Genomic DNA, 26,888 nt, shown 5'->3' with positions numbered 1-26,888 from the left:
CTCCGGGGGCTGGCTGGCCTGAGTATCTGGGAATGAGAGATGTGATTCTGATCTCCTGCCCCTAAGGGCAGGTGCAAGGCTTCACCTTCTAACACCACCTCACAGTGAGTTTGTTGAGAGTCAGCCCGGTGCCCAGTGGGATGGGAACCTGGGTCCCCTGCCCTGTATCCCAGCTGGCTCTAGCCAGCCCCAGCTGAGAGGCCAGGGCTGGATGAGCATCGGGTGCCCCTCTGTGACAGGGTTCCCCATGGGCAGAGCCCAGCCTGGCCTGCATTCCTCTCCTGTCCAGAGCAGGGAATCCTGGCTTGGCTCAGCTCCCAGGGGTTGGGAGCCGTTGGGAAGCCCAGGAGTTGGGGCGAGGGCCCCTCCCCTGGCGGCAGATGGCAGATCCCAGGGGCCGGGCCTGGCAGGGAAGGATGCAGTGCTTAATTTGGAATGAAAGAGGTGCCAGGGCTCAAGCATAACAGATGTGGCAAGCCCAGAGGTGCCGGGGGCCCTGGCACAAGTTAAGCACTGGAAGGCTGGCTGTGGAGCCGGCTCCTCACCCGGAGGTGCTGGAGGGGCAGGGGGTGCGTAGCCGGCAGCCAGACGGTGGGAGTGCAGGGCTGTGCCTGGAATACTAATGGGGCAGGGAGGAGGCCTGCGCGGGGCTGGACTGCTCCTTTTTGTCTCCCCGCGACCCCCTGTGGGGAGGAATCTTCCCTTCATTAATTTCAGCCCTTTGTGAGGCTGGTGGGGGGGAGGGGCAGTGCCGGCACAGCACTCGCCAGGGCACTGGGCCCTCTCCCCCAGTCCAGCACCCTGGTGCTCTGCTGTTCCATGCTGGTGCCTGGGCATCCTGACGGGATGGGGGCCGCACAGGCCCCTTGTGGTGCAGGAGGGTGAAGGAGGCATAGTGCCTCTGCCCCGATGCCTGTGCCGGTGATGTGGGGACCAGGGAATGGGCACAAAACCAACCCACGGACTCCACATGCCGGCTGCCTGGCTGCTGCGGGAGCCACTCGCATCGCTCAGCTCAGAGCATGGAGCAGGGTTCAGTACTCTCCTAGTTCTAGGCAGGGACTGGGAGTCGAGACTCCTGGGTTCTGTCCCCAGCTCTGGGAGGGGTGTGGGGCCTAGTGGGTAGAGCAGAGGGGCCTGAGAGCCAGGACTCCGGAATGCTGTCTCGCCAGCCCTGCCACTGACCGGCCTGAGCCCTTGGTCGAGCGTTTCACCTCTGCATGAAATACTCTCCCTGTGTTTGAAGTCCCTGAACCAGGCAGCAACAGTGCCCCCGCCCTTCCCCGCTAAACCATGCAGTTTTGTAGGGGACCCACTGCCCCACAACCAGCAGTACTGGCAGCCCTGAGCTGGGTGTGTCCATGGGGCAGAGCTGGGGTCGGGATGGGGCCTGGATAGTGAGCTGGAGAGATAATAGTTTAGGAGCCCCCAGGTCTCCTCCATTCACAGCCAGGGCAGCACAGCCATCGGGAGCTCTGCCACGCTGAGGCTGGAGGGTGCTCTGGGCCTGCCCCAGATCTGTGGGCCCAAAGGCACTGGAATTTATGGGGAAAGGGGGCTCCCAGATTTTAATGGGGGCTGGGAGGGCAGGAATTCCCAAATGCGTTGTGGTCTCCCCACCCCGTGTGGCCAGCTGCAGGAGGAGCTGTGGTCCCAGGGGGCAGGGCCCTCCGACCATATAGGAGCAGCCTGTCCATGGGGTGAGGTCACAGCTCTGGTGGAAACCAGGGCTGTTGAGCCCCAAGAGGGAGATGGCAGGGCTGGCTCTGCTCTCCATAGCCTGGGCACCCCCTGCTCCCTCAGACTGCTGTCTGCTGCTGCCCCAGCTCTTCTCCCCCTCCCCCCCGGAGACACATTGCCCCCCAACACTGCCCTCTCCTGTTCCAACCCACATGGGGCAAGAACTCCCACTGCTGCAGCCTGTGTCCGTCGTCATCCCCCCACCCCGTAGGGGGATCCCACTGCCCTAGTGATGGAACCGCCTCTGGTAATGGGCTTACTCCAGACCCCCCTCACAGCCCATGGTGAAGCCCTAACACCACACCGTCTGTTGCTTCCCCTGCCCCCACGGCAGTGCCCTACCCCCACAGAGCCTGCCACCCCCTCATGGCACTGCCCTGCCCCCACAGAGCCTGCCACCTCCTCGCCTCCCCTGCCCCATGGCACTGCCCTACCCCCACATAGCCTGCTCCCTCCTCATGGCACTGCCCTGCCCCCACAGAGCCTGCCACCTCCTCGCCTCCCCTTCCCCATGACGCTGCCCTGCCCCCACATAGCCTGCTACCTCCTCATGGCTCTGCCCTGCCCCCACAGAGCCTGCTACCTTCTCGCCTCCCCTGCCCCATGGTGCTGCCCTGCCCCCACGTACCTTGCCGCCTCCTCGCCTCCGCTGCCCCATGACGCTGCCCTCCCTCCACAGAGCCTGCCACCTCCTCACCTCCCCTGCCCCATGGCACTGCCCTGCCCCCACATAGCCTGCTACTTTCTCGCCTCCCCTGCCCCATGGTGCTGCCCTGCCCCCACGTACCTTGCCGCCTCCTCGCCTCCGCTGCCCCATGACGCTGCCCTCCCTCCACAGAGCCTGCCACCTCCTCACCTCCCCTGCCCCATGGCACTGCCCTGCCCCCACATAGCCTGCTACTTTCTCGCCTCCCCTGCCCCATGGTGCTGCCCTGCCCCCACGTACCTTGCCACCTCCTCGCCTCCCCTGCCCCATGGCACTGCCCTGCCCCCACGTACCTTGCCACCTCCTCGCCTCCCCTGCCCCATGGCGCTGCCCTCCCTCCACAGAGCCTGCCACCTCACCTCCCCTGCCCCATGGCGCTGCCCTGCCCCCACGTACCTTGCCACCTCCTCGCCGCCTCTGCCCCATGGCGCTGCCCTTCCCCCACGTACCCTGCCACCTCCCCTGCCGCATGCCGCTGCCTGCCGCACGTGGCCTCTGCAAGCAGCCTCGCTCCTGCCCCAGGGAGCTCTTCTGCCCCTGCCCCGTCTCTAATGCTCCCTCTGGGTTCTGGCTGCAGGGTTCAGCGGCACGTTCTGCGAGATCAATGTTGACGAGTGTGACAGCAACCCCTGTGTCAATGGTGGGGTCTGCCGGGACGGCGTCAATGGTTTCACCTGCACCTGCCCCTCTGGTGAGTCTGGCTCCTCCTGGGGCCATGGGCAGGCACAGAGCTCCCAGCGCTGCCTGGCTGGGCTCCTCCCGGGGCCATGGGCTGGGGACAGGCACAGAGCTCCCAGCGTGGCCTGGCTGTGCTCCTCCCGGGCCCATGGGGTGGGGGCAGGCACAGAGCTCCCAGCGTGTCCTGGCTGGGTTCTTCCTGGGCCCATGGGGTGGGGGCAGGCACAGAGCTCCCAGCGCGGCCTGGCTGGGCTCCTCCCGGGGCCATGGGCTGCGGGCAGGCACAGAGCTCCCAGCGCGGCCTGGCTGGGCTCCTCCCGGGGCCATGGGCTGCGGGCAGGCACAGAGCTCCCAGCGTGGCCTGGCCGGGTTCTTCCCGGGGCCATGGGCTGGGGGCAGGCACAGAGCTTCCAGCGTGTCCTGGCTGGGTTCTTCCCGGGGCCATGGGCTGGGGGCAGGCACAGAGCTCCCAGCGCGGCCTGGCTGGGTTCTTCCCGGGGCCATGGGCTGGGGGCAGGCACAGAGCTCCCAGCGCGGCCTGGCCGGGTTCTTCCCGGGGCCATGGGCTGGGGGCAGGCACAGAGCTCCCAGCGTGGCCTGGCCGGGTTCTTCCCGGGGCCATGGGCTGGGGGCAGGCACAGAGCTTCCAGCGTGGCCTGGCCGGGTTCTTCCCGGGGCCATGGGCTGGGGGCAGGCACAGAGCTCCCAGCGTGGCCTGGCCGGGTTCTTCCCGGGGCCATGGGCTGGGGGCAGGCACAGAGCTCCCAGCGTGGCCTGGCCTGGCCGGGTTCTTCCTGGGGCCATGGGCTGGGGGCAGGCACAGAGCTCCCAGCGCGGCCTGGCCGGGCTCCTCCTGGGGCTGAGGGCTGGGCTCATGGAAGTGCCCCGGGCTGGACAGGCTGGGCCCAGCAGCAGGGGGCCCTGTGGGGCAGAGGGGAGGGAGCACTCGCTGGGGAAGCATAACAGCGCCCCCCTCCCCTCGCCCCCTGTACGGCTTCTTTCACCGTGGAGGGGCTGATGGACAGCCAGGCCATGGCTCTCCCTGCTGACTGGGGACAATGGCACCTTTGTTCTCTTGGGGCTGCCTCCCCTGCTGTCACACAGCCCCCTGAACCCAATTTACATGTGGGGCAGACGCCAGTGATGGGGTTGGGAGAGGAGCTGGCCTGCCCCATTGCTGGCACCAGTGGGGAGCCTGTGCCATGGTCCTGCACAGCACTCGCCTCTAGGACAGGATGCCCCCACCCAACTCACTCGCAGATCCACAAAGCTCACACCCAGCCCCTCCCCAAAGCCCTTCTCCCACTCCCACACAGACCCTGCACCCCATCCTGGAGCCCCTCCTCACCCCCAGAGCCTACACCCTGCCCCTGAGTCCCTCTCTTCTCCCACCCCTGGACCCTGTGTCCCATCCCAGAGCTCCTCTTCTGCCCCACCCCGGACCCTGCACCCCCCAGCCCACCGCAGCTCCTCTCCTGTCCCAGCCCCACTCCTGGACCCTGCACCCCGCTGCATCGCTGGGGCCTGCACCCCCAACTCGGAGCTTACCTCCCCCCACTACTGTGGCCTACTCCCTGACCACAGCATATCCCTGTCCCCCTTACTTCTTTTTCATCCCCTCCCCCCAGCCCCTTTGTCCACTTGGCCCCTTGCTGTCACCCAATCCTGACTTGGATCCTTTGCCTGAAGTTGCTCCAAGCTGCACCCCACTCCCAAACTGCAGATGACAGGGCACCCTTGTAGCTCCTCGATACGGGGCTGCCCCTCACCACCACAATGCCCCCCAGGTACAGAATGGGCTGCCCCTACTCACCCTCAGATTTGCCTGGCTAATTCTCCCTCGCTTGGCCCCCAGCATCTCTGCCCGAGTAGGGCTGCGTCTGAGAGCACAGCCCAGGGAACATCCGGTGGGGAGTGGGGGCTCCATGGGGAGGCAGTGCAGGGCCCCGGCATACGTTTGAGCCCCCTGCCTTTCTGTGCCCAGGCTTCTCCGGTTCCATGTGCCAAATCGACATTGACGAGTGCGCCAGCACGCCCTGCCAGAACGGTGCCAAGTGCATGGATCGGCCCAACGCCTATGAATGCCGCTGCACTGAGGGTGAGTGAGGGCTGGTGCCGAGACCTGGCTGCTCCGTGGCCTCTGCGCAGGCTGGGCAGCTTGTCCCCCAAGGGCCACAATAGTTCTTCCCATCAGCAGAGGGCAGCGGTGCCCCATAGCACCCCCATTCCCAGGTGTGACTAGGGTCCCCACCCAGCAGTCTGGGGAAGACACTGCAGCTGCACCCCCAAACATAAGACAGTCAGGGGTACATCTGTATTAAACAAGTATTCGTGGTGCCCGGGGAGGGGGAGCCAGTGCCAAGGCTGGGACTCACCTATCAGCCACTCTCTATGGGGGCTCCCCTTGCCCCATCGGCACCCCCTCTCCTCACAGCGTGGAGGATGGAGAGCCAGGTCTGGCAATGTGTGGGACCAGCTGCCTGCATTGGGGACCCCCACAAGCCTGTGGCTGGGGTCACATTCCATGGATCTGGGCTGTCCAGGGCCCTCCGGCATCTGGAGACAGGACAAGGATGGAGCTGCTGGAGTCTGTCCCATGCAGGCGGGGGTGGCGCTACCCACATGCCATGTGGCTGCGGGTCACTCGGGCCACACCAGCATCACAGAAACCTGGCACTGCCCCCCTTCCCTCCGCTCCCACCCCCAGGCTTCGAGGGCGCGCTGTGCCAGAAGAACATTGACGACTGCTCACCTGACCCCTGCCACCATGGAACGTGCCTGGACGGCATCGCCAGCTTCACCTGCTCCTGTGCCGCTGGCTACACCGGCTACCGCTGCGAGAACCAGCTCAATGAGTGCCACAGCAGCCCCTGCCAGCACGGGGGCAAGTGCATCGACCGCATCAACAAGTACCAGTGCAACTGCCTGCCGGGCACTTCAGGTGGGGGCAGGGCTGGGGTCCTGCGTCACGCTGGCCAGGTCTGTGGCCCCACCTCACCCCCTGCTCCCACTCTTAGGATCCACAGCCCCTTTCCTTCCCAGAGGCGCACTGTGTCCCATCTCACCCCCAGGGGTGCACAGTGCCCCTCCTCTGCATCCCCAGGGTCCACAGCCCCTTCCCTCCCCACCCTAGGGTGCACTGTGCTCCTTCCCACCATGTGCCTATGCTGCCCCCCTCACCCCCCCTCTAGGTCCATGGCCCCTCCCTCCCCATAGTCCTCTGGCTTCCATTACCCCCAACCCTAGGACATGCACTACCCCCACCTCAGAACACACCATGCCTCCCACCCCCTGTCCCAGGGTGCATCTGCTGCCCCCTCTCTCCCCTGGTTCCCCTCGCTCCCACCTGCCTAGCCCTGGGGCATGTGCTGTCCCCAGGAATATGTTATTCCCCCAGCTTCCTTTCCGCTGCTCCTGCCTTCCCAGCCCACACGCCCTGCTCTGGCCAGGCCATGGGGCTGAGGGTTCCCCGTGTGCTGTGGGGTGCTGCTGGTGGCTGGCTGGCTGGCTGGCTGGCGCGGATGTAAGGCGGCCCCTATCCCCAGGTGTGAACTGCGAGGTGAATTTTGACGACTGTGCCAGCAACCCCTGCGACTACGGCGTCTGCCGCGACGGCATCAACCGCTACGACTGCATCTGCAAGCCCGGCTTCACAGGTGGGGCAGGGACGGGGCCCAGCTCCAGGGAGCCCTGGCTCTGGGGGGTGGAGTTGAGGTCCTGTGACCCTGATTCTGAGAGGATGGGGAGGCGGGGGGCTGGCTCTAGGGGGTTGATCGGGGTGGGGCCTAACTCTGGGGTGGTGGGGCCCTAGCTCTGTGGGGATGGATGGGGGGTGGGAACAGGGCCCCATGACTTGCCTCTGAGGGGTGGGGCCATGGTGTTGGAGGGCTGGGCAGGCAGGGGCGGCTCCAGGCACCAGCACAGCAAGCGCATGCCTGGGGCGGCAAGCTGGTGGGGGGTGTGGCGTGTCGGTCGTCGTGAGGGCGGCAGTCAGGGAGCCTTCGGCAGCGTTTCTGCGGGAGGTCTGCTGGGCCCGCGGCCTTGGCGGCAGTTCGGTGGTGAGTACGCTGAAGGCACGGGACCGGTAGATCACGCGCAGAACCATCGCCGAATCCGCTTGATAGGGGTGGACCTCCGGCAAAACACCACCGAAGGCTCCCTGAATGCCGTGCTTGGGACGGCAAAACCCCCTAGTGGTGGGGTCTTGGCTCTGAGGGATTGTGGTGGCTAGGCCATGGGGTACCCTGGGCCGAGCCATACACGGTCTCCATGCCAAGCGGGCGTGTCTCATAGGTCCCCTGTGCAATGTGGAAATCGACGAGTGTGCGTCCAGCCCCTGCCAGAACGGCGGCACCTGCCTGGACGGCAAGAATGGCTTCACCTGCCTCTGCCCTGAGGGCTTCCACGACCCCCACTGCTACTCCGAGGTGGACGAGTGCAGCAGCAGCCCCTGCGTGCACGGAGCCTGCCGCGACGACATCAACGGGTGAGGGAGCATTGCGTCCGCCTGTTCTGCCCCTGCCCCTGCCCGCATGTCCCTGCCCTCCCCCGACCTGCCTTGCCTGCATCCGCCCGCCCTGCCCACGTCCGCCTGCCTTGCCCGCACCCTGCCCTGCCGGCATCTGTCCTGCCCATGTCTGCTCACCCTTCCCCCAACATGCCCTACCTGCGTCCACCCTCCCTGCTCTGCCCGGCCCTGCGTCTGCCCCACCCTGCCTGCATCCACTCACCCTGCCTGGCCCCCCGCCCCACCCTGTCCTGACTTGCCCCACCCTGGCTGTGTCCACCCAGCCCTGCCCTACCGCGCCCCACCCTGCCCTGCATCATCCCCATAGTGCCTCGACCTGCCCTGCCCCGTCCCCACCTGCTCCTGCCCCACCCTGCCCTGCATCGTCCCCATAGTGCCTCAACCTGCCCTGCCCCTGCCCCACCCTGCCTGCGTCCGCCCTACCCTGCCCTGCATCCTCCCCACAGTGCCTCGACCTGCCCTACCCCGCCCCACCCTGCCCTGCCTCATCCCCATAGTGCCTCGACCTGCCCTGCCCTGCCCCGTCCCCACCTGCTCCTGCCCCACCCTGCCCTGCATCGTCCCCATAGTGCCTCAACCTGCCCTGCCCCTGCCCCACCCTGCCTGCGTCCGCCCAGCCCTGCCCTACCCCGCCCTACCCTGCCCTGCATCCTCCCCACAGTGCCTGGACCTGCCCTGCCCCCGCACCACCCTGCGTGTATCCGACCTGCCCTGCCCCCTCCCCACCCTGCGTGTATCTGCCCGCCTTGCCCCGCCCCACCTGTGACCGCCTTGCGCTGCCCCCACCCAGCCAGCCCCCGGCCCTGCCCTGCCTCCGGTGACACTTGCCCTGCTTCGACCTGCCTGCTTCTGCCCGACCTGCCCTGCTTGCGTCCGCTGCCCCCACCCCGCCCTGCCTGTGTCTGCCCGCCCTGCCCTGCCCTCCACCTGCCCTGTCCTCACCCTGTCCTGCTTGCCCCTGCCCCACCCTGCTGCCCGCCTGCCCGCCCCTGCCCTGCCCTGCCCACTCTGTGACCAGCGCTCCGCCCGCCTGCCCTGCCCAACCTGGGGAGCAGTGCTGGGCCCACCCTCCTGCCCTGCCCAACCTGGGGAGCAGTGCTGCATCCGCCCACACTGGGGGCATTGCTGCACCTGCCAGTTCTGCCCCTGCCCGCCCTGCCCTTCCCATCTGGGGGCAGTGCTGCCCCTGCCTGTCCTGTTCTGTTCTCGCGTGCCCTGTGGGCAGCACTGCGCCCACCCACCCTTCCCTGCCCATCCTGGGGGCAGTGATGCACTTGTCCGCCCTGCCAGGGGGAGCCCCTGGACCCAGCGGCCCCATCCCAGTGATTGCTGTGTGGTGCCAGTTCCCCAGAGAGCCCTGGAGGCAGAGGGTGGGGTCCCCATGGGCAGGACCCGCACTGATGCCCTCTCCCCCACAGGTACAAATGCGAGTGCGAGCCGGGCTGGGCCGGCACCAACTGTGACCTGAACAAGAACGAGTGTGAGTCCAACCCCTGCCAGTTCGGGGGCACCTGCACTGACTACGTCAACGGCTACCGCTGCAAGTGCAAGGAGGGCTTCCAGGGTACGTGCCTCCGCATCCCCCCTCCCCATCCAGTCCCCTTCTCCCTCCTCCCAACTGACCCTCTGTCTCCCTTCCAGGGACCTACTGCCAGACAAACATCAATGACTGCCTCTCCAGCCCCTGCCTCAACAAGGGCACCTGCATCGACGCCATCGCCAGTTACACCTGCCTCTGTGACCTGCCCTACACAGGTGGGGCCGTGCCCATTGTGGGGAGAACAGGGTGCCCGGGCCAAGTGGGGAGGACCTGTTTCTGGGAGCCAGGAGGGGTGGGGGGTCCCTGTGGTTTGGGGGTAGGGGATTCCTGTGGTTTGGGCGGGTGCCAGGCCAGGTGGAATGAGCATGTGTTTGTGTGTGTGAGAGGTTCCTGTGGTTCTAGGAGGTGTGGTGGGGTACGGTGGGGGGGTCCCCATGTTCTGAGTGGGGTGGGGATTCCAGTGGTTCTGGAGGGAACAGGGGTCACCATGGTTCTGGGAGGTGTGCTATGGTGGGTGGGTGTCCCTGTGGTTCTGTGGTGGGATGGGGGGGGGTGTCTCCATGGTTCTGGCAGGTGAGCAGGGGTCCCTATGATTCTGGGATGTGTGGTGGGGCCAGGTGTGTGGGTCGCTGTGGTTCTGGGGTGGGTGGTGGTGGGGGTCAACGTGGTTCTGGCAGGTGTGCTGTGGTGGGTGGGGCTTCCTGTGGTTCTGGGGTGTGTGGTTGGGGGCTGGGGAGGTCGCTGTGGTTCTGGGACCCATGGCAGGGCAGTTCTTGTGTTGAGCAAGGCCTGTGGCCAGGGCAGAGGCCTCATGTTGACTCTTGGTGGGAGAGTCAGAACTGCTCTCACCATCGCCCCCTTCTGCCTGCAGGCCGCAACTGCGAGAACGTGCTGACACCCTGCTCCCCTAACCCCTGTGAGAATGGAGGGGTCTGCGACCACACCCCCGACTACGAGGGCTTCACCTGCAGCTGCTCCCCAGGCTGGCAAGGTACCATCCCTCTGCTCTGCCCCTCCCCTGTGGCCTCCCTGCCCCACCTGCTCTGACCTGTGCCCTTTCCCTCCCGCCAGGTCAGAGGTGCCACGTGGATGTGAACGAGTGTGACCGGACCCCCTGCCGGAACCGGGGCACCTGCACCAACCTGCACGGCGGATACAGCTGCACCTGCCGGCCGGGGTACACAGGCACCAACTGTGAGACAGACATTGACGACTGCTCCCCCAGTGAGTGCGGGGGAAGGGTTCACATGCACTCGTCAGGGTACCGCACACCAGCTTGATTGGCTTTGCCACCCCACAGCCCAGCCAGGGCACCGTACGGAAACCCAGCCCTGCAGGCTGCGGGTGGGGGGCTCGGCAGGGGGTGCTCTCCCCTCGCAGTCCCTGCTGACCTGGTGCCCCAGGGTGCTGCTAGGGGGCACTGTGCTGTGGAGCAGGGGGCTCAGTAGGAGGCACTCTCCCCTCGCAGTCCCTGCTGACCCGGTGCCCCAGGGTGGTACTAGGGGGCGCTGTGCTATGGAGAAGGGGGCTCAGTAGGGGGTGCTCTCCCCTCGCAGTCTCTGCTGACCTGGTGCCCCAGGGTGGTGCTAGGGGGCGCTGTGCTGCGGGTGGGGGGCTCGGCAGGGGGTGCTCTCCCCTCGCTGTCCCTGCTGACCTGGTGCCCCAGGGTGGTGCTAGGGGACGCTGTGCTATGGAGGAGGGGGCTCAGTAGGGGGTGCTCTCCCCTCGCAGTCTCTGCTGAGCCGGTGCCCCAGGGTGGTGCTAGGGAACGCTGTGCTATGGAGGAGGGGGCTCAGTAGGGGGTGCTCTCCCCTCGCAGTCTCTGCTGACCCGGTACCCCAGAGTGGTGCTAGGGGGCGCTGTGCTATGGAGGAGGGGGCTCAGTAGGGGGTGCTCTCCCCTCGCAATCCCTGCTGACCCGGTGCCCCAGCATACTGCTAGGGGTGCTGTCTGGCGGTAGGCGCTGTTAATTGGAGATTTCCCACCGAGTCCTTGCTGTCCCATCATCCCGCCGTTCCCCATGGGATGCGCTGAAGCTGTCCTGGAAAAACCCTTCCTGAGGGCTGATTCTGGGCCTGCCCAGCCTGCTTATGCTGGGTTCTCCTTCCCCTCCTACCCAAGTGACTGGGCAGCAGGGCTGTGGGGCTGGGGGACAGCTGCTGCTCCTTCCCCAGAGGGGGCTGGGTGAGTGAGTGGGGGAAGGGCTCTGGGAATGACAGGAATCTGGGGGTGAATCTCTCCCTGGGGGTGCCTGCCCTGAATGCCCACGGGAGAGGGGAGGCCTGGCTGGAGGCCATGAAGTGGCTGAGCTCCTCTGGCCCCTTCTGACACCGCCTCGTGACCCTGCCACTTACCTGCCCGCAGACCCCTGCCTGAATGGTGGCTCGTGTCAGGACGGCATCAGCTCCTTCTTGTGCACCTGCCTGCCGGGCTTCACAGGCCCGCGCTGTGCCAGCGAGACCAATGAGTGCCTGAGCAGCCCCTGCCGCAACGGTGCCTCCTGCACTGACTACGTCAACAGCTTCACCTGCACCTGCGCCCCAGGCTGGGCCGGCCTGCACTGCGAGCACAACGTGCAGGAGTGCACCGACAGGTGAGTCAGTCCTCCCCCTTCCCCCCGGCCCCCCGACCAGGGACCCCCTCCCATCCCCTGGGCTTGGCTGGCCCACACTGCGAGCACAACGTGCAGGAGTGCACCGAGAGGTGAGGCCCCCCCCCCCACCCGACCGGTGACCCCCCTCCCGTTCCCTGGGCTGGGCCGGCCTGCACTGTGAGCACAGCGTGTAAGAGTGCACCAACAGGTAAGCGCATCCTCTCCCCCCCGAAAGCCTCCCCTGGGCTGCCCTGTGAGCTCAAAGTGCAGGGGTGCACTGACAGGTGAGCCCCAGCCCCCATCAGGGAGCATCCTCATCTCCCTGTCCCCAGAGGACCCCTATCTGCAAGGAGCTTCATCCCTTCAGAGGGAACCTTGCCCCTGGGATTCTTGGCACCAGCTTCCCTCAGCGCGGCCAGGCCCTGCCCCAGCCAGTCAGTGCCGGGAACCCTTGAGAGAGTGGTGCCATGGCGGTGGGGTGGGGGTGGTTGTAGGGGGGCAGGGGACAAACGGGAGGAGTGGGGGTGTTGCTGGGGGTCAGGGGTTGTACTGATGGGTAGCGAATGGGGCATCGAGCTAACTGCCTGTGACCCTGCAGCTCCTGCTTCAATGGTGGCACCTGCCTGGATGGAGTGAACTCCTACACATGCCGCTGCCGTGCCGGCTTCACGGGCACCCACTGCCAGCATGAGATCGATGAGTGCCAGTCCCAGCCTTGCCTCAATGGGGGCATCTGCCTGGATGGCGTGGAGTCCTACCGCTGCACCTGTCCCCAGGGCTACACAGGTGCCCAGTGCCAGGTGAGCCCTGCGCTGGGGGTGGGCGGTGGCTCGGCGGGGAGGGGCAAGGACACAAGGTCCCAGCGTCTGGGGAGGGTGAGCATGAGGCCTGGCATTGTCAGGGGAGCCTGGCCTCAGGCAGGGGAGGAATCCAACAGCCCAGTGCAGTGGGGAGTGGGAGGCAGGGGCCAGGGCCTTGGCGTCAGGGGAGGGGGAGAATCCAACACCCCAGTCCAGTGGGGGCCAGGGGCCTGGCCTATGGGGAGTGGGGGGATCCAACACCCAAGTGTGGTTGGGGGCGCGGACCTGGCATTGCTGGAGCCCAGCCAAGGCTATATTGGTTCCCCAGGTCGCGTCCCACCAGAGTACATTGTCCCCTAACTCCCCCTCTCTTGCAGACCCTGGTGGACTGGTGCAGGCGCTCGCCCTGCCAGAATGGGGGCCGCTGCGTGCAGACGGGCACGGCCCTGACCTGTGAGTGCCCTGGGGGCTGGACCGGCCGCTATTGTGACATTCCCAACGTCTCCTGCGAGGTGGTGGCAGCTCATCGAGGTGAGGGCACCCCTGGGCAGGACTGACCCCCACTGGTCTCTGCCAGGCTGGGCAGGGAGGGGTCTGTCCTTGGCAGGCATCGCCCTCGCTCAGGGATCTGGGTCTCCAGTGCCCTCGAAAGATGTGGGGAGAGTTGGGGGCAGCTATTGCGTGGAGCTGTCAGCTCAAGTATAGCATGTCCCCTGCCCTGCCCCCACTGGGCCCTGCTGTCCCAGTCACACCTGCTCCAGCAATGCTCTTGGTACCCCCACAGCTATCCCCAGCTCTGGGAGGGAAGGGGGGGAGGGTCTAGTGGTTAGAGCCGGGGGAGCTGTGAGTCAGGACTCCTGGGTTCTATCCTCAGCTCTGGGAGGGGCTGGGGGAATCTAGTGGTTAGAGCAGCGGGGGCTGACAGCCAGAGTCCCTCTCCTCTCCGTGCCATGGTTTCCCCTGTTGGAGCTGCACTGGGCCCATGGGCTGGGCACAAGGCATCAAGTCTCTGTCTATCTGGGGCAGGGGTCTCCAAGGAACAGGTGTGTCACTACCGGGGCCAGTGCGTCGATGCTGGCAACACCCACTACTGCCTGTGCAAGGAAGGCTACACGGGCAGCTACTGTGAGAGCGAGGTCAACCCCTGCCAGCCCAACCCCTGCCAGCATGGCGCCTCCTGCCACAGCTTCATAGGCAGCTACGACTGTGAGGTGAGCCCCAGGGACGGGAGCTGCATGAAGGGGCTCCAAGCGCTGCCACCAGCTCTAGCCAGGCTGCTAGCGCGGGAAAGCTGCAGGAGTTGTGCCCCCCCTCGCCCACCATGAGGGCAGCTGGGCCAAGGGGGTACTGAGCAAGGCACATTCAGATGGGCTTACCTCGGAGCAGGGCAGCCAAGAGTGGTCTGAGCATGGGCCTGGGAGCCAGGACTCCTGGGTTCTGTCTCCGGCTTTGGGAAGGGAGCAGGGTCTAGTGGTTGGAACAGAAGTGCTGGGAGCCAAGATGTCTGGGTTCTATTCCTGGCTCTGGAAGGGCAGTGGGGTCTAGTAGTTGGAAAGGGGGGAGATCTGGGACCGGGACTCCTGGGTTCTGTCCCTGGCTCTGGAAGGGCAGTGGGATCTAGTGGTTGCAATGGGGGCCTGGGAGTCAGGACTCCTGGGCTCTCTCCCTGGCTCTGTTGCTGACAGTTTGTGCTGTGAGGTGAGTCCTCCTTCTCCCCCCGATGTTGCTCCATTGCTCCCCACAGCAATGGAGAGGGGTTGGTGGTGGTAGCATGCGGCCTTATTTAACCCCTCTGTGGCTGGAGGGGGTGGAGCTGAGGGGCTCGGCAGCCCTAAGGTGGGGCCCTCAGGAGTGGAGCTGGGGCCCAGGACCCTGACTGGGCTGTATCTGTCTCTCCCTGCAGTGCCCACCAGGGTTCGAGGGCAAGAACTGCGAGTACGACATCGACGAGTGCCAGTCCCACCCCTGCCAGAACGGGGGCTCCTGCATCGACCTCATCGGGCGCTACATCTGCTCCTGCCCGCCGGGAACCCTAGGTAAGACCAAGCCGGACTAGTGGCCAGGCACCGTGGGGGGCGATGGGAGGCAGGTTACTGGGGAAGGGGATGGCTCTGGTTACTCCCAGGAGGGAGGGTACCTGTAAGACAGGGGGCTCAGGTTGGGGGACGGGGCCTGGTTTCCTTGGGGGGCCAGATCCCCACAGGATGGGGTGGTTGGGGTGCTCTGGTTATGCCAGGGGCTGCAAGGGCTCTGCCTCCTGTCCCCCAGGTGTCCTGTGCGAGATTAACGAGGACGATTGCGCTGCGAGCCCTGGCAGCCGGGCACCCAAGTGCCTGAACAACGGGACGTGTGTGGACCGGGTAGGTGGCTACCGCTGCAACTGCCCCCCGGGCTACACGGGCGAGCGCTGTGAGGGCGACATCAATGAGTGCCTGGCCAAGCCCTGCCTGCCCCAACGCACGCTGGACTGTGTGCAGGGCGCCAACGACTTCCACTGCGTGTGCAAGCCGGGCTACACGGGTGAGTGTGCTGAGGGGTGGTGCTACACCCAGGCAAGGGGCAGGGCTTCACGGGGTGTTTACACCAGGGGCATGGGTGCATGTCAATGGGGTGCACTCAGTGCAGGGTGGGAGAAGGGGAAACCCCTGGGGGGGTGGGACTCTCTAGGCTTGGGGTCTGGCTGGCACAGGGAGGCTGGGGGTCTGTGCAACCATGAGGGGCTGAGCTGTGGGAAGGTGGCGGTTCTGGGAGCAGTGCTGGAGGTGGGGTAGGAGGGCAGATCCCCTCTCCCTGGACTCTCCATGACCCCTCCCTGGGCCCCTGCCCCCCTGCTCCCCCCCGCAGGCCGGCGCTGCCAGAACATCGTGAACACATGTGAGTCTCAGCCCTGCCAGAACGGTGGTCAGTGCAAGATGATGGTGAACACGCCGCTGGGCTACACCTGCCGCTGCCCCCCGGTGAGTGCCCCGCGTGGGAAGGTGCAGGGCGCTGGGCGCCTGCCCTTGGCTGTGCACAGCCTGGAGTCTTCCAGGCCAAGGGATTGGGGCTGGGGGCCTGCTTTGCCATTCCAGTCCTGGAGCTACAGGATGGGCTCTGATCTGAAGAGGGGCATCTTGGTTCTGGTGCTGCAGGGGAGGGTTTAGGTGTTGGTCCTGGTGCCCCGCGGGAGCAGGCTGGTCCTGCTGTGGGAGTGGGTTCTCATGTCATGGGGGGGGGGCGGGGGCAGGGGCATTTTCCATGGCACTTGAGGATGGGGTGGGGTGGGGTTCCCATGGCACCTGGGGGGGTGGATAATCAGCTGAACATGAGCACCCAGTGCAACTCTGTGGCCAAAGGAGCTAACACAATCCTGGGATGCCCAGACGGGCATAGAGAGGTTCTCTTACCTTGTACCTGGCACTAGTGCAGCAGCTGCCGGACTCCTGTGCGCAGTGCTGGTCCCACAGTGCAGGGATGCTTCTACATTGGTGAGGGTCAGAGGGGAGCCCCGAGAATGGCGGAAGGATCCGAAGAGAAAGGAGTTTGAGCAGTTCAGCTTCCCAGAGGGAAAGGGGCAGGGAGTGGAGCCCAGGCTGGGCTCCTGGGCCTAGCGACTGACGTGTGATGTGATGTAGCGGCTGGGAGCTGGACACGTTCAGACTGGAAACAGCCCCTGGAACGGGCCAGCAAGGAAAGGGCTGGGCTGGGTTCTCCACCCCGTGCTGTTTGCAGTGGAGCTGGGCTGTTTGTCTAGCTGCTCTGCACTCGGTCACACAGGAATTAGTTCAGGCCTTGTGATATACAAGCCAGGTGGAGGGGCCCGTTCTGGTCTGGGTCCTGGTGCTGCTGGATGAGGAGATCCTGGTTCTGGGTCAGTTTTGGTCCAGGTCCCAGCCCTGCTGGGCAAGCAGGAGGTGGTTCTGGCCTGTGGCCTGGTCCCGGTGCCATCTCTCTCACCCTCTTCCCTGCCTCTCCCCAGAACTATTCCGGGCCCAACTGTGAGCGAAGCGTGCTGTCATGTCGGGAGCTTGCCTGCTTCAACGGGGGCAGCTGCCAGCACACAGTGCTGGGTGCCCGCTGCTCCTGCCTGCCGGGCTTCACTGGCTCTGACTGCCGCCTGCGAGCCAACAGCAGCTGCACCAGCGCACCCTGCCTCAGCGGGGGCACCTGCATGGAGATGTCCTGGCCTCCCCATTTCCAGTGCCTCTGCCCCAGTGGCTTCTCCGGCCTGCACTGCGAGCAGAAGCTGCAGCAGCTCCTGGAGCTGCAGTGCCTGCAGGAGGAGTGTGCTGCCAAGGCTGGAGATTCCTACTGCGACAGGGAGTGCAACAGCCCTGCCTGCAAGTGGGACGGGGGCGACTGCTCCCTGCTGGTGGGCGACCCCTGGCAGCAGTGTGAGGAGAGCCAGTGCTGGCAGTTGTTCAACAACAGCCAGTGCGACGAGGACTGCAACACGGCCGCGTGCCTCTACGACAACTTCGACTGCAAGAGCCACGACCGCAGCTGCAAGTAAGGGGGGCGCTGGGCTGGGGGGGCAGGGAAATGGGCCAGGGAGGTGCTGGGGGGGACTCTACACAAGGCATTCTCCCTTCAGAGTCCACACTTGTCCCAGTATGGTGCTGGGGGGGCACTGTGCTGTAGGGGGTGCTCCCCCACCACAGTGTCTCGGCGTGGTCAGTGTGTGCTGTGCACCTGGGGGTGGTGTCTTGTGGAGGACACATGAAAATGAGGGCCTGGGCAGTCGTCCCCAGTGCAGATCCCATGGCTTTTGTCAGGGTTGAGGCTTTAATCCTGGTGCTGTGCCCAGGTGGGGCATGGAGGCTGTTTATACAGGGACCCCTCGCCTGACGCTGAGATGTGCTTCCCTGTGGGGTGGCGTGTGGGGGGAGTATTTATACAGGGACCTCTCGCCCAGCTGAGGTGCAGCCCCCTCTGGTATGGGGCCTGGGGGCTGTTTATACAGGAACCCCTCCCGTGGCTCTGGGGTGGAGCACGGGACTGTGGTAGCTAAAACTCCCTGCTGGCTGAAGACGGCTGTGGGTACTGGAGCCGTGTCCAAGATGTTTCTCATTGTGTGATGCAGTCTCTCCTGCAGGAGCCAAGTGACCCGGGTGCCCAGTGGGACTGAGGGGGGCTTGCCAGAATAGGGTGGGGCTGGGGGCTGGGTGGGGCTGTGCGCTGACCATGCCTTCCCTTCTCCCCCCCCAGCCCTGTGTATGAGAAGTACTGCTCGGACCACTTCGCTGACGGGCAGTGCGACCAGGGCTGCAACACTGAGGAGTGTGGCTGGGATGGGCTGGATTGCGCCCGCGAGATGCCGGAGCACCTGGCCAGCGGTGTGCTGGTCATCACCGTGCTGCTGCCCCCCGACGAGCTGCGCAGGACCAGCACCACCTTCCTGCAGAAGCTGAGCGCCATCCTGCACACCTCGTTGCGCTTCCGCCTCGATAGGGACGGCAACTACATGATCGAGCCCTTCTACCGGCCCAGCCGCCTCCGTCGCCGTGAGCTGGGCCGTGAGGTCATTGGGTGAGCTGTGGGCCGCAGCTGGGGCGGGGGAGGCACAGCTCCGCGGGCTGCAGCCATTGGGAGTGTGGGGGCCATGTGGCCGCAGGGAGTGGCGGGGAGATTTGGGCCACAGCCAGGAGGTGGGGGGAAGAGACAGCCCTGTGGGCCACATCCATAGGGATTTGGGCAGAGATGCAGTGCTGTGGGCCACAGCCAGGGGATGGGGGAGAGAGAAAGCCCTGAGCCACGGGGGGGAGGGGGGAAGATGTAGCCCCATGGGCTGCAGCGGGGGAGGGAGCCGAGGGCCTGGGATCCTGGCCTTTGGGGGCTGGTACGGGGGGTGGTGCCAAGGTGGGGCTGGTTAGCGCTTTGTGGGGCTGGCACTGGGAGTGGGAGCCAGTGCCAGCGGAGGGAGCCAGCCCTGGGGCAGGCACTAGGAAGGTGTCTGTTGACTTGCACCACGACAGCCCTTTGCTCCCAGAGGTGTCCCGCAGCTGCCTTCAATCAGCAGTCGAGTTCGCCGCCCGTTCTGGTGCGGGTCTCGAGGTGGCTCAGCTGGTGCCTGTCACCCGCTCCCTGTGCTCTCAGATGGCAGCAAGGGCTCTGGGGGCAGCATCCAGGAGTCTTGCCTCCTGCCCGGCCCTGGGACCCAGATGGGAGTGGGTAGGGACAGGGAGAGCACAACGGTGCTAAGCAGCTGCTGGCAGCCTGGCAGAGACCACATGGTCCATAGGACCAAGCCCTCACTCCCTGGGCCATGCCTGCTCTGGGACGTGCACAGCCCTTGCTGCAGGGAGTGCTGAACCAGCCCTGCCCCAGGGCTCCATGTGGGGCAAGGGGTGCCCAGGCCCCCTACAGTCTGGGCCTTGGCACCACTATGGGCGAGGCCACTGGTAACTGTCCCCCTCCCTGCCCCAGCTCCGTGGTCACCCTGGAGATTGACAACCGTCTCTGCGTCCAGGCCTCAGACAAATGCTTCCCTGATGCGCGCAGTGCGGCCGACTACCTGGCTGCACTGGCCGCTGTCGAGCGACTGGAGTTCCCCTACCCCATCAAGGCTGTGCACAGTGAGTGCAGGTGGGGCTGGGGCCAGGGGTTGGAGTTTGAGTGCAGGGCTCTCAAGAGGGGGTGGGGTGAGTGGGGGAGGTGGGGTGAGTGAAAGGGGGCGGGGTATTGGGAGGCGGCGGAGTGAGTGGGAGGGGTGGGGTGAGTAGGGGTGGGGTATCAAGAGGCAGGGTCTGACTCCCGTCCACTCTTGCAGGTGACAAGCTGCAGCCGAAGCCCCCGGACTCCGTGCCCCTGGTGCCCCTGGTGGTGGTGGCAGCGGCCGTGATCCTGCTGGTGATCCTGGTGCTGGGGGTGCTGGTGGCACGGCGGAAGCGGGAGCACAGCACGCTCTGGTTCCCGGAGGGCTTCAGCCTGAAGAAGGAGAACAGCAACAAAAACCGTCGGGAGCCCGTGGGCCAGGACGCCTTGGGCATGAAGTATGGGACTTGCCCTCACGGGGCCAAGCCCACAGCCTGCTCCCCACACCCAGGCCTGGAGCCTGGGGGATCCCCACTCTCTGCAGCAGCATGGGGGATTTTACCTGCTGCAGGCCCTCACCACTACTACCATTACCAGAGGGCAGCATGCAGACCATCTCTGCCTGCACGCCCCATGGCTGCCCAGTGCCTTGTGCAGGGAGGATGTCCTAAGAGTGGCCCCCTGAAACCCTGGGTGGGTGGGGCGGAAGGCAGGGGCTGCGTGGCAGGGGCTGGGGTCTAAGCTCTGGGCTTCCCTCTAGGAACATCAGCAAAGGGGAAAGCCTGATGGGGGAACACTCAGATGACTGGATGGATGCAGAGTGCCCGGAGGCCAAGAGACTCAAGGTACCAACACCTGTGGACCAGCTGCGAGCTCTGGCTTGCCGTGGGCCAGATGAGTGATGGGCACTGGACTTGGTGACGTGGAGGAGGAGGGGTGCGGGGCTCAGTGACGCGCCGGGGTGGGGGAGTCCTGATGAATCCCAGGGGTTGCACTGAACCCCTTGCTCAGAGCCGCATAGGGTCATAACACAAATCCCATCTTGGGAAGGTGGAGGGGGTGGGGGAATGGGAGCCCCCGGCAGGTCTGGGGCAGGATCTACCAGCTCTATGATTGGTTGTGCTCTCCCCCAGGTGGAGGAGCCGAGCGGGGACTCAGAGGACCCTGTGGACTGCCGCCAGTGGACACAGCATCACTTGGTGGCAGCTGACATCCGCATGCCTCCATCCATGGCCCTGACACCACCCCAGGGCGAGTTCGACACCGACTGCATGGACGTCAATGTCAGGGGGCCAGGTAAGGGGGCATGCTCCATCTCAGGGACTGCAGCTCCCAGCATGCAGTGCAGGCATGCTGCACCCTGGGAGAAGTAGCATCACTGAGGAACTTTGGATGGAGTAGTAGCTCACGCATATGCAGCTGACCACAAGCCCCAGCATGCACCACTGCCCCAGTTCAGCCACTCAGCATGCTGGGAGTTGTGATCTCTCATGCTGGAGCCCCTGGGGCAGCCCCCAGTTAACCCCTTGGTGGCGGCTCTCCTTGCAGATGGCTTCACTCCGCTCATGCTGGCCTCGTTCTGCGGGGGTGGTGTGGAGACCGACCTGGCCGAGGAGGATGAGGCTGACGACTCCTCAGCCAACATCATCTCGGATCTCATCTGCCAGGGCGCCAACCTGAGCGCCCAGACGGACCGCACGGGTGAGACTGCGCTGCACTTGGCTGCCCGCTACGCCCGGGCTGACGCCGCCAAGCGCCTGCTGGATGCTGGTGCTGACACCAATGCCCAGGACAACACGGGCCGCACACCACTGCACGCCGCGGTGACTGCCGACGCCCAGGGCGTCTTCCAGGTGAGACCCTATACCCCCACCGTGATGCAGATGCCCAGGGCATCTTCCAAGTGAGACCCCATCCATGATGCCGACACCTAGGGCCTTCTAGGTGAGACCCCTTCCCCCACTCACCCTGTGGGACCGCCATTGCCCAGGGCATCTTCCAGGTGAGCTCCTGCCTTCCCTCACCCACCTGGGATGGGCCCCAGTTGCTCACTCTCCACCAGAGCTCCCCCACGCTGTTGTCTTCCACTGGAGCCCCCGCTCCCCACATCCTTGGCCAAGCCCCTGGGTAACCCTGCCCTTGCTAGAACAACCCCCTGGAGAGCTCCCACTCTGCCCACACTGGGAGGGCTCCGAGGGCCCCTGGCTGTGCCCATGCTGGGAGAACTGGGCTGGGCAGGGTTTCCCAGGTTTGGCTCACAACAGCTCTGCCCGGCAGATCCTGATCCGGAACCGCTCCACGGACCTGGATGCCCGCATGGTGGATGGCTCTACGGCACTGATCCTGGCTGCCCGGCTGGCCGTGGAGGGGATGGTGGAGGAGCTCATTGCCTGCCACGCAGACGTCAACGCTGTGGATGAGCTGGGTATGGGGCGGCTTCCCACCATCAGGGGTCTCTGCTGAGGCCCACCCCCAGCTTCCCCTGGGGAAGGGCCTGGCTGTGGGTATAGGGGCTCAGCTCTCCACCCCCAGCATGAGCCCACTGTGGGGGCTTGGTGACATGGGAGGGCACTGCCAACCTGTGAGGATTTGGGAGGGGCTGTGCAGGGGGAGGAGCCCAGGGTTGGGCTAGCCAGGAGCTGCGGATAGTGACTGAGGGGCACCAGTAGAGCTGGGCGGGAGCAGGGGGCTGCGGGTTGGGACTGAGGGGCACTGGCAGAGCTGTGAGGGGAGGGGGGCAGCCCAGGGCTGGGCTAGCAGGGCTGCAGGTCAGGACTGAGGGGCAGCGGGGGGATGGACCAGCAGAGGGCCTCCTCTCATGGCTTGGTTCCCCCAGGTAAATCTGCGCTGCACTGGGCCGCGGCCGTGAACAACGTGGAGGCCACGATCGCGCTGCTGAAGAATGGGGCCAACAAGGACATGCAGGACAGCAAGGTGAGCGGCGGGCAGGATGGGCAGGCGAGCAAGGCCTGGCTGTTGTTCACCCCGCAGGCCCCGCCCACAATGGGGGCCCCCACTGTGCCTTCTTCAGAGAGCCTCTGGGCTGAGCACCAGGACATGCTGCTCCTGTGCTGGGGAGGGGGAGCCCCGTGTGCCCAGGGCCCGACCCTGGCTCCAAAGCCCCAGCACAGAGGGCTGTGGGCGTCTCCCAGCCCTGCCCTGGCATTCCCAGTGCTCCAGGGATGAGGGCAGCCCCCTCAGCACAGTCTGAGCCCCGCTGTGCCCCCTGTCCCCCCAGGAGGAGACCCCGCTGTTCCTGGCCGCTCGGGAGGGCAGCTACGAGGCAGCCAAGATCCTGCTGGATCACTTTGCCAACCGGGAGATCACAGACCACATGGACCGGCTGCCGCGGGACATCGCGCAGGAGCGGATGCACCACGACATTGTGCGCCTGCTGGATGAGTACAACACGGTGCGCAGCCCACAGGGAGCACTGCCCCCCGGCCACACCATGTCCCCGCTTATGTGCCCTCCCAACAGCTTCCTGCCCAGCCTCAAGCCCACGCCACAGGGCAAGAAGAGCCGGCGGCCCAGCGCCAAGAACACGGCAGGGGCAGGCAGCAGCGCCAGCCTGGCCAAGGAGGCCAAGGGGCGCAGCAAGAAGCTGAGCTTGGAGTGCCAGGGCTCTCTGCTGGAGAGCTCAGTCACCCTGTCACCCGTCGACTCGCTGGACTCTCCCTATGTGGCCAACCCCACCTCGCCTGTCCTGGCCTCGCCTGGCGTCTTCCACCCAGGCAGCTCCTCCATGTCAGTGGGCTCCACGCCCATGGTACATGGCCTGATGGACGGGCCCTTTGCCGTCAGCCTGGCGCGGCTCAGCGACCTGGGCGAGGTAGCATCGGCCCAAAGCACCATCCTCTCCATGAACCGGGTCTCCATGCCTTCGCTGCCACGCCAGCCCGGCTGCGTGGGGCTCAGCCTGGGCATGGTGAGCCCGGTGGCGGTGCCCTTCGACTGGCACACCCGTGTCCCCACCTCCCAGTGCAACCCAGTCATTGGGGTGGTGCATCCGGCTGCCTCCCACCCCAACCTGCACCAGCCGGCCCAGCCCTTCCCACAGGGGCTGCTGCTGCCCAACCACCTGGCCATGGTGCACAGCTCCCAGGTGCTGGCTGCCCCCAGCCCTGCCAAGGAGCAGACCCCGCCGGCACCCACCCCTGGGCAGCCCATGCCCCCACCGCCCCCTGCGGCACCCACCCTGGGCCATGCCAGCCAGCCTATCTCGCCCAAGGAGGGGCAGGGGGGTGCACGCCCTGGCCCCCCACCGCCTCCCCAGTATTACAAGGCACCCAGTGGGCAGGGGGCAGAAGATTACCCCACACCCCCCTCGCAGCACAGCTACACCCCCGGCCAGGACGGTACCCCCAAGCACTACCTGCACCTGCGCAGCGAGCACCCCTACCTGACGCCCTCGCCTGAGTCCCCCGAGCAGTGGGCCAGCCCCTCACCTCACTCACTGTCCGACTGGTCCGAGTCCACCCCCAGCCCGGCTGTGCTGGGGCCCCCCCAGACCCTCTCCCACCTGCCTGACCAGCCCACCAAGATGCAGGTGTTTGCGTGAGGGCAGGGGGGAGGGGGCCAAGGCCCCAAGCCCCTCTCTCTGCCCCCCTGACCTCCTTCCTGGGGGAGCCCCTCACTCGCCCCCAGGCCCTGCCTCCTGGAGACACCTCCCCTTGTGTTTTTTTATAAGAAAAATGTCAAATGTAAAAAGGAAAAGATCCCTCTCTCTGTAGGTGGGGGCTGTGGGCTCCCCCACAACTGCCATGGCGGGGAGGGGGCTCTAGCTATGCCCTGACTCCCCATCTCCCCGGTGAGGGGTGTTGGTCTTTTTTTAAAAAAAGTCTTTTGTATAGAAAAAAAAAGTCATTTAAACAAGCGCTTTATTTTTACAAAATATTATATGTAAAGTGTCCAGTAGGTGTTGCTAAAGCACCATAGGCAGGGGTGGGGCTGCAGTGGGGGAGGGTGATCCCTGGCCTCCCCCGTCCCTCCACTGTTGCTCGGTGGGCAGCGTGCCCCCCACGTTGGGGAGGAGCCCGCTCACTGTAATTGTGTACTGCATATGCGGCGCTAGCCTGTGGTTGCTGTCCAGGGCACAGCCCTCCCCCCGCACTCCCCGCAATGCGGGGTGCTGAGCCCCCACCTCCAGCCCCCCTGCTCAGGGCCCTCCGCAATGCGGGGGGACTGAGCCCCCCACTGCCCCGAGCTCCCTGCCTGAGGCTGAGCCCCCCTAGGTCCCCTGCCCTCCCCATCCTGTTTCTTGGCACTTCATCACATTCCAGGTTAATTTATTCCTTGGAGATGCCGCTGCTCAAGTGGGGCCTGTCTGGTGGGGGGCTCCGGCCAGCGGTGGGGGGCTGCCAGCTGCTCTTGGTGTCTGCCTCCCCCGTGGCACCACTGCCACCCCCACCCTGGGCACAGCTGATTGGGATCGGCAGCACCTGTCCTCCATGGCTGATCCCACCCCCTCTGCCCTACAATGGCAGCTTGGCCTCCCACTGTGGGCCCCACCCGTGGTACGATGCCAGGCAGCGAACTGACAGCCAGCTGGGCTCCGTCCCCTCTCTACATTCCCCACCTGGCTCGCCTGTCCATGGCTCTGGGAGCAGGGGCTGGGGAGGAGCCCGGTGGCCAGGCACAGCTCCTGCCACTCGCTGTAGCATAGACAATGTGTAGCTCATTTTTAAACTATTTTTTAAATCTGTTTAAATCAAGTAGCTTTGAACCAACTGGGTGCCGCTGTACAGAGCTTGGCCCTGCGCCTAACCTTCCTGGGACGTGCGGTACTGGGGCCCTGCCCGTCCCTGCACCTACGCCCCCTGGGACCCACTGTGCAGAGCCGGCCCTGCCCCCGACTCCTCTGGGACCCGCTGTGCAGAGCCGGCCCTGCCCCCGACTCCTCTGGGACCCGCTGTGCAGAGCCCACCCCGCACCTAAGCCCCTGGACCTCCTGTACAGGGACCCTCACCCCTGCCCTCCCACATAACCCTGTTGGGACCCACTGCAGAGCCTGCCCCTGCACCTAACCCCCCTGGGACCTGCTGTACAGGGGCCCCCATCCCTGCCCCCTGGGATCCGCTGTACAGAGCCCACGCTGCCCCTATCCCCCTGGGACCCGCTGTACAGAGACCGGCCCCACTGCACCTAATAAAGCTGTAGTTAACAAGGAACCTGTCTCTGCCCCATTCTGTGTGTCTGTTTTCCCCCCTCCCCCCACACCGTTTGCAATACCCAGGCCTTGCCGTGGCTCTGGTTTGGGGTGGAGCGGCTGCTGTGGGTCAGCTCCAGTCCTGGGCTGATCTTGGTTGGTTATAGCAGCCTGTTTCCCTGGGGTCATCTGGGCTGGTCCCCGCTGAGCAGTTCATAGCCGCAGTGGCAGTGCCACCTGGGCCTCTGCCGGGGGCTCCTAGCAGTTGTCTGTGGCCTGAAGTGCTGTGGTTGAGCGGTGGGGCCCTGGGGGAGAGTCATGGTTGCACACTCCAGGAGGACAAAGAGCAGCTGGCAGAAATGCCCATGTCCACCTCTCCCCCCTCAACTCCCTGTGTGAGCTCTGTGCTCAAATGTTCTCTCTGCGCTTCCCCAGGTGCTGGAGCTCTGCCTCCCCGCTGCACCCCATCTCCTAGCCCCTTGTCCTGGCTCAGCACTGACTTGCCATGGGTGCACCCCCCCGCTTGCAGCTCTCACACAGTTGTGCTTTCACCCCAAGGTGCCTGGTCCCTGTGGGGCTGGAAGGAGGCTTTCACTCCGGGAACTCGCCCACCTTGTGGTGGGGACACACTAACCCCCTTGCCTGCTGATCGTTCTCCAGGGTCTTCCCACGGTTCCACGTGCATGCCCAGCCGGGCACAGCTGTTCCCCCACAGGCCCTGGGGTACAAGCGGAGAGGGCTCAGAACCCTGGGCTGTGTCCCAGCCTTCCTGAGTGCGAGCGCAGCACCAGCGAGCCCCAGAATACGAGAGCTGCTTGCAGCCAGGCACCCGCTGGGCAGCCTGGAGGGGGGACATGGCAGCTGTTGGCTTTCAGGAGACTGATTGTCCTGGGTTCAAAGCCACTAGCACTTTCGGCGTGATACATCCTGTCTCCACTCTGCCCAGCATCTCTGGGGGTCTGACACACTGTCCCCCAGGGGGATGCAGCCCCAACAGAGAAGAGACAAATGAGTGTGGCCAGCTGAACGATTTGCATCTCACCAGGATGTGTCAGGACAAGTCACAACCCAGCCCAAATCCTCAGCGCTTCCCCTCCCTGATTCCTGAGCAGCTGCCGGGAGGGGCCACCTTTGACGGGCACGGGCTGCACCTCTGTTGTTTCGGTGGAGTCTGCAAACTCGATCTGTCCTAATGGGGAATTCATGCCTGTCACAACTCTTCTGGCCTCAGTTTCCACAGCCCTGTTCTCAGTGCTTGGGGCAGCCCTGGGTGGCCATGTTCATACTCCCGGCTGTAAGTGCTGGCGTTCAGGTCCAGCAGGAGAGGGGGGCGAAGTGGGCAGGCCATTCCCACTCAGACTCCCACTCCAAGTCTCTACCAAGACATTGCAGCCCCTGGCTTTGATCGCCGGCATCTCGCCATCGCGGGTCTGCCCGTTGAGGCCATTTGCGGAGCAGATTACCATCAGTACCAGTCCTCCCATGTGGAGATGGCAGTCCCATGGCGATTGTAGATGCCGGCAACACCGCTCCTCCCGGTCCAGAGATAGCAGTGGAGCTTACGCCATCCTTCAATGGACCAGGCCAGCCAACCCAGACAGCCGGCCGGCCGAATGGTAACAGTAGGCACCGTGGCCTCAGT

The 26,888-nt window shown here is 65.3% G+C and overlaps 1 protein-coding gene across 1 annotated transcript in view; it reads left to right on the top strand.

Moving 5' to 3' along the window:
• Positions 1-25,268, top strand: part of NOTCH3 (notch receptor 3) — a 49,069-nt gene extending 23,801 nt beyond the window's left edge. The window contains exons 9-34 of the mRNA XM_050925735.1: positions 3,024-3,137; positions 5,109-5,222; positions 5,832-6,065; positions 6,670-6,780; positions 7,418-7,610; positions 9,071-9,216; positions 9,294-9,407; positions 10,064-10,183; positions 10,264-10,416; positions 11,557-11,785; positions 12,384-12,585; positions 12,963-13,116; positions 13,612-13,796; positions 14,489-14,621; positions 14,854-15,105; positions 15,430-15,542; positions 16,544-17,073; positions 17,773-18,093; positions 18,991-19,139; positions 19,334-19,556; positions 19,859-19,943; positions 20,232-20,394; positions 20,647-20,951; positions 21,376-21,523; positions 21,935-22,032; positions 22,337-25,268. Of these exons, the coding sequence (XP_050781692.1) occupies positions 3,024-3,137; positions 5,109-5,222; positions 5,832-6,065; positions 6,670-6,780; positions 7,418-7,610; positions 9,071-9,216; positions 9,294-9,407; positions 10,064-10,183; positions 10,264-10,416; positions 11,557-11,785; positions 12,384-12,585; positions 12,963-13,116; positions 13,612-13,796; positions 14,489-14,621; positions 14,854-15,105; positions 15,430-15,542; positions 16,544-17,073; positions 17,773-18,093; positions 18,991-19,139; positions 19,334-19,556; positions 19,859-19,943; positions 20,232-20,394; positions 20,647-20,951; positions 21,376-21,523; positions 21,935-22,032; positions 22,337-23,659 (5,912 nt within the window). The 3' untranslated portion in view covers positions 23,660-25,268. The remainder of the gene's footprint in view (positions 1-3,023; positions 3,138-5,108; positions 5,223-5,831; positions 6,066-6,669; positions 6,781-7,417; positions 7,611-9,070; positions 9,217-9,293; positions 9,408-10,063; positions 10,184-10,263; positions 10,417-11,556; positions 11,786-12,383; positions 12,586-12,962; positions 13,117-13,611; positions 13,797-14,488; positions 14,622-14,853; positions 15,106-15,429; positions 15,543-16,543; positions 17,074-17,772; positions 18,094-18,990; positions 19,140-19,333; positions 19,557-19,858; positions 19,944-20,231; positions 20,395-20,646; positions 20,952-21,375; positions 21,524-21,934; positions 22,033-22,336) is intronic.
• The last annotated feature ends 1,620 nt before the right edge of the window (positions 25,269-26,888 follow it).

Source organism: Gopherus flavomarginatus, chromosome 16 (genome assembly GCF_025201925.1).
Source record: "Gopherus flavomarginatus isolate rGopFla2 chromosome 16, rGopFla2.mat.asm, whole genome shotgun sequence".
Taxonomy (NCBI): Eukaryota; Metazoa; Chordata; order Testudines; family Testudinidae; genus Gopherus; species Gopherus flavomarginatus.
The sequence above is the reverse complement of the archived record's forward strand: the minus strand, read 5'-3'. Positions and strand labels throughout refer to the sequence as shown.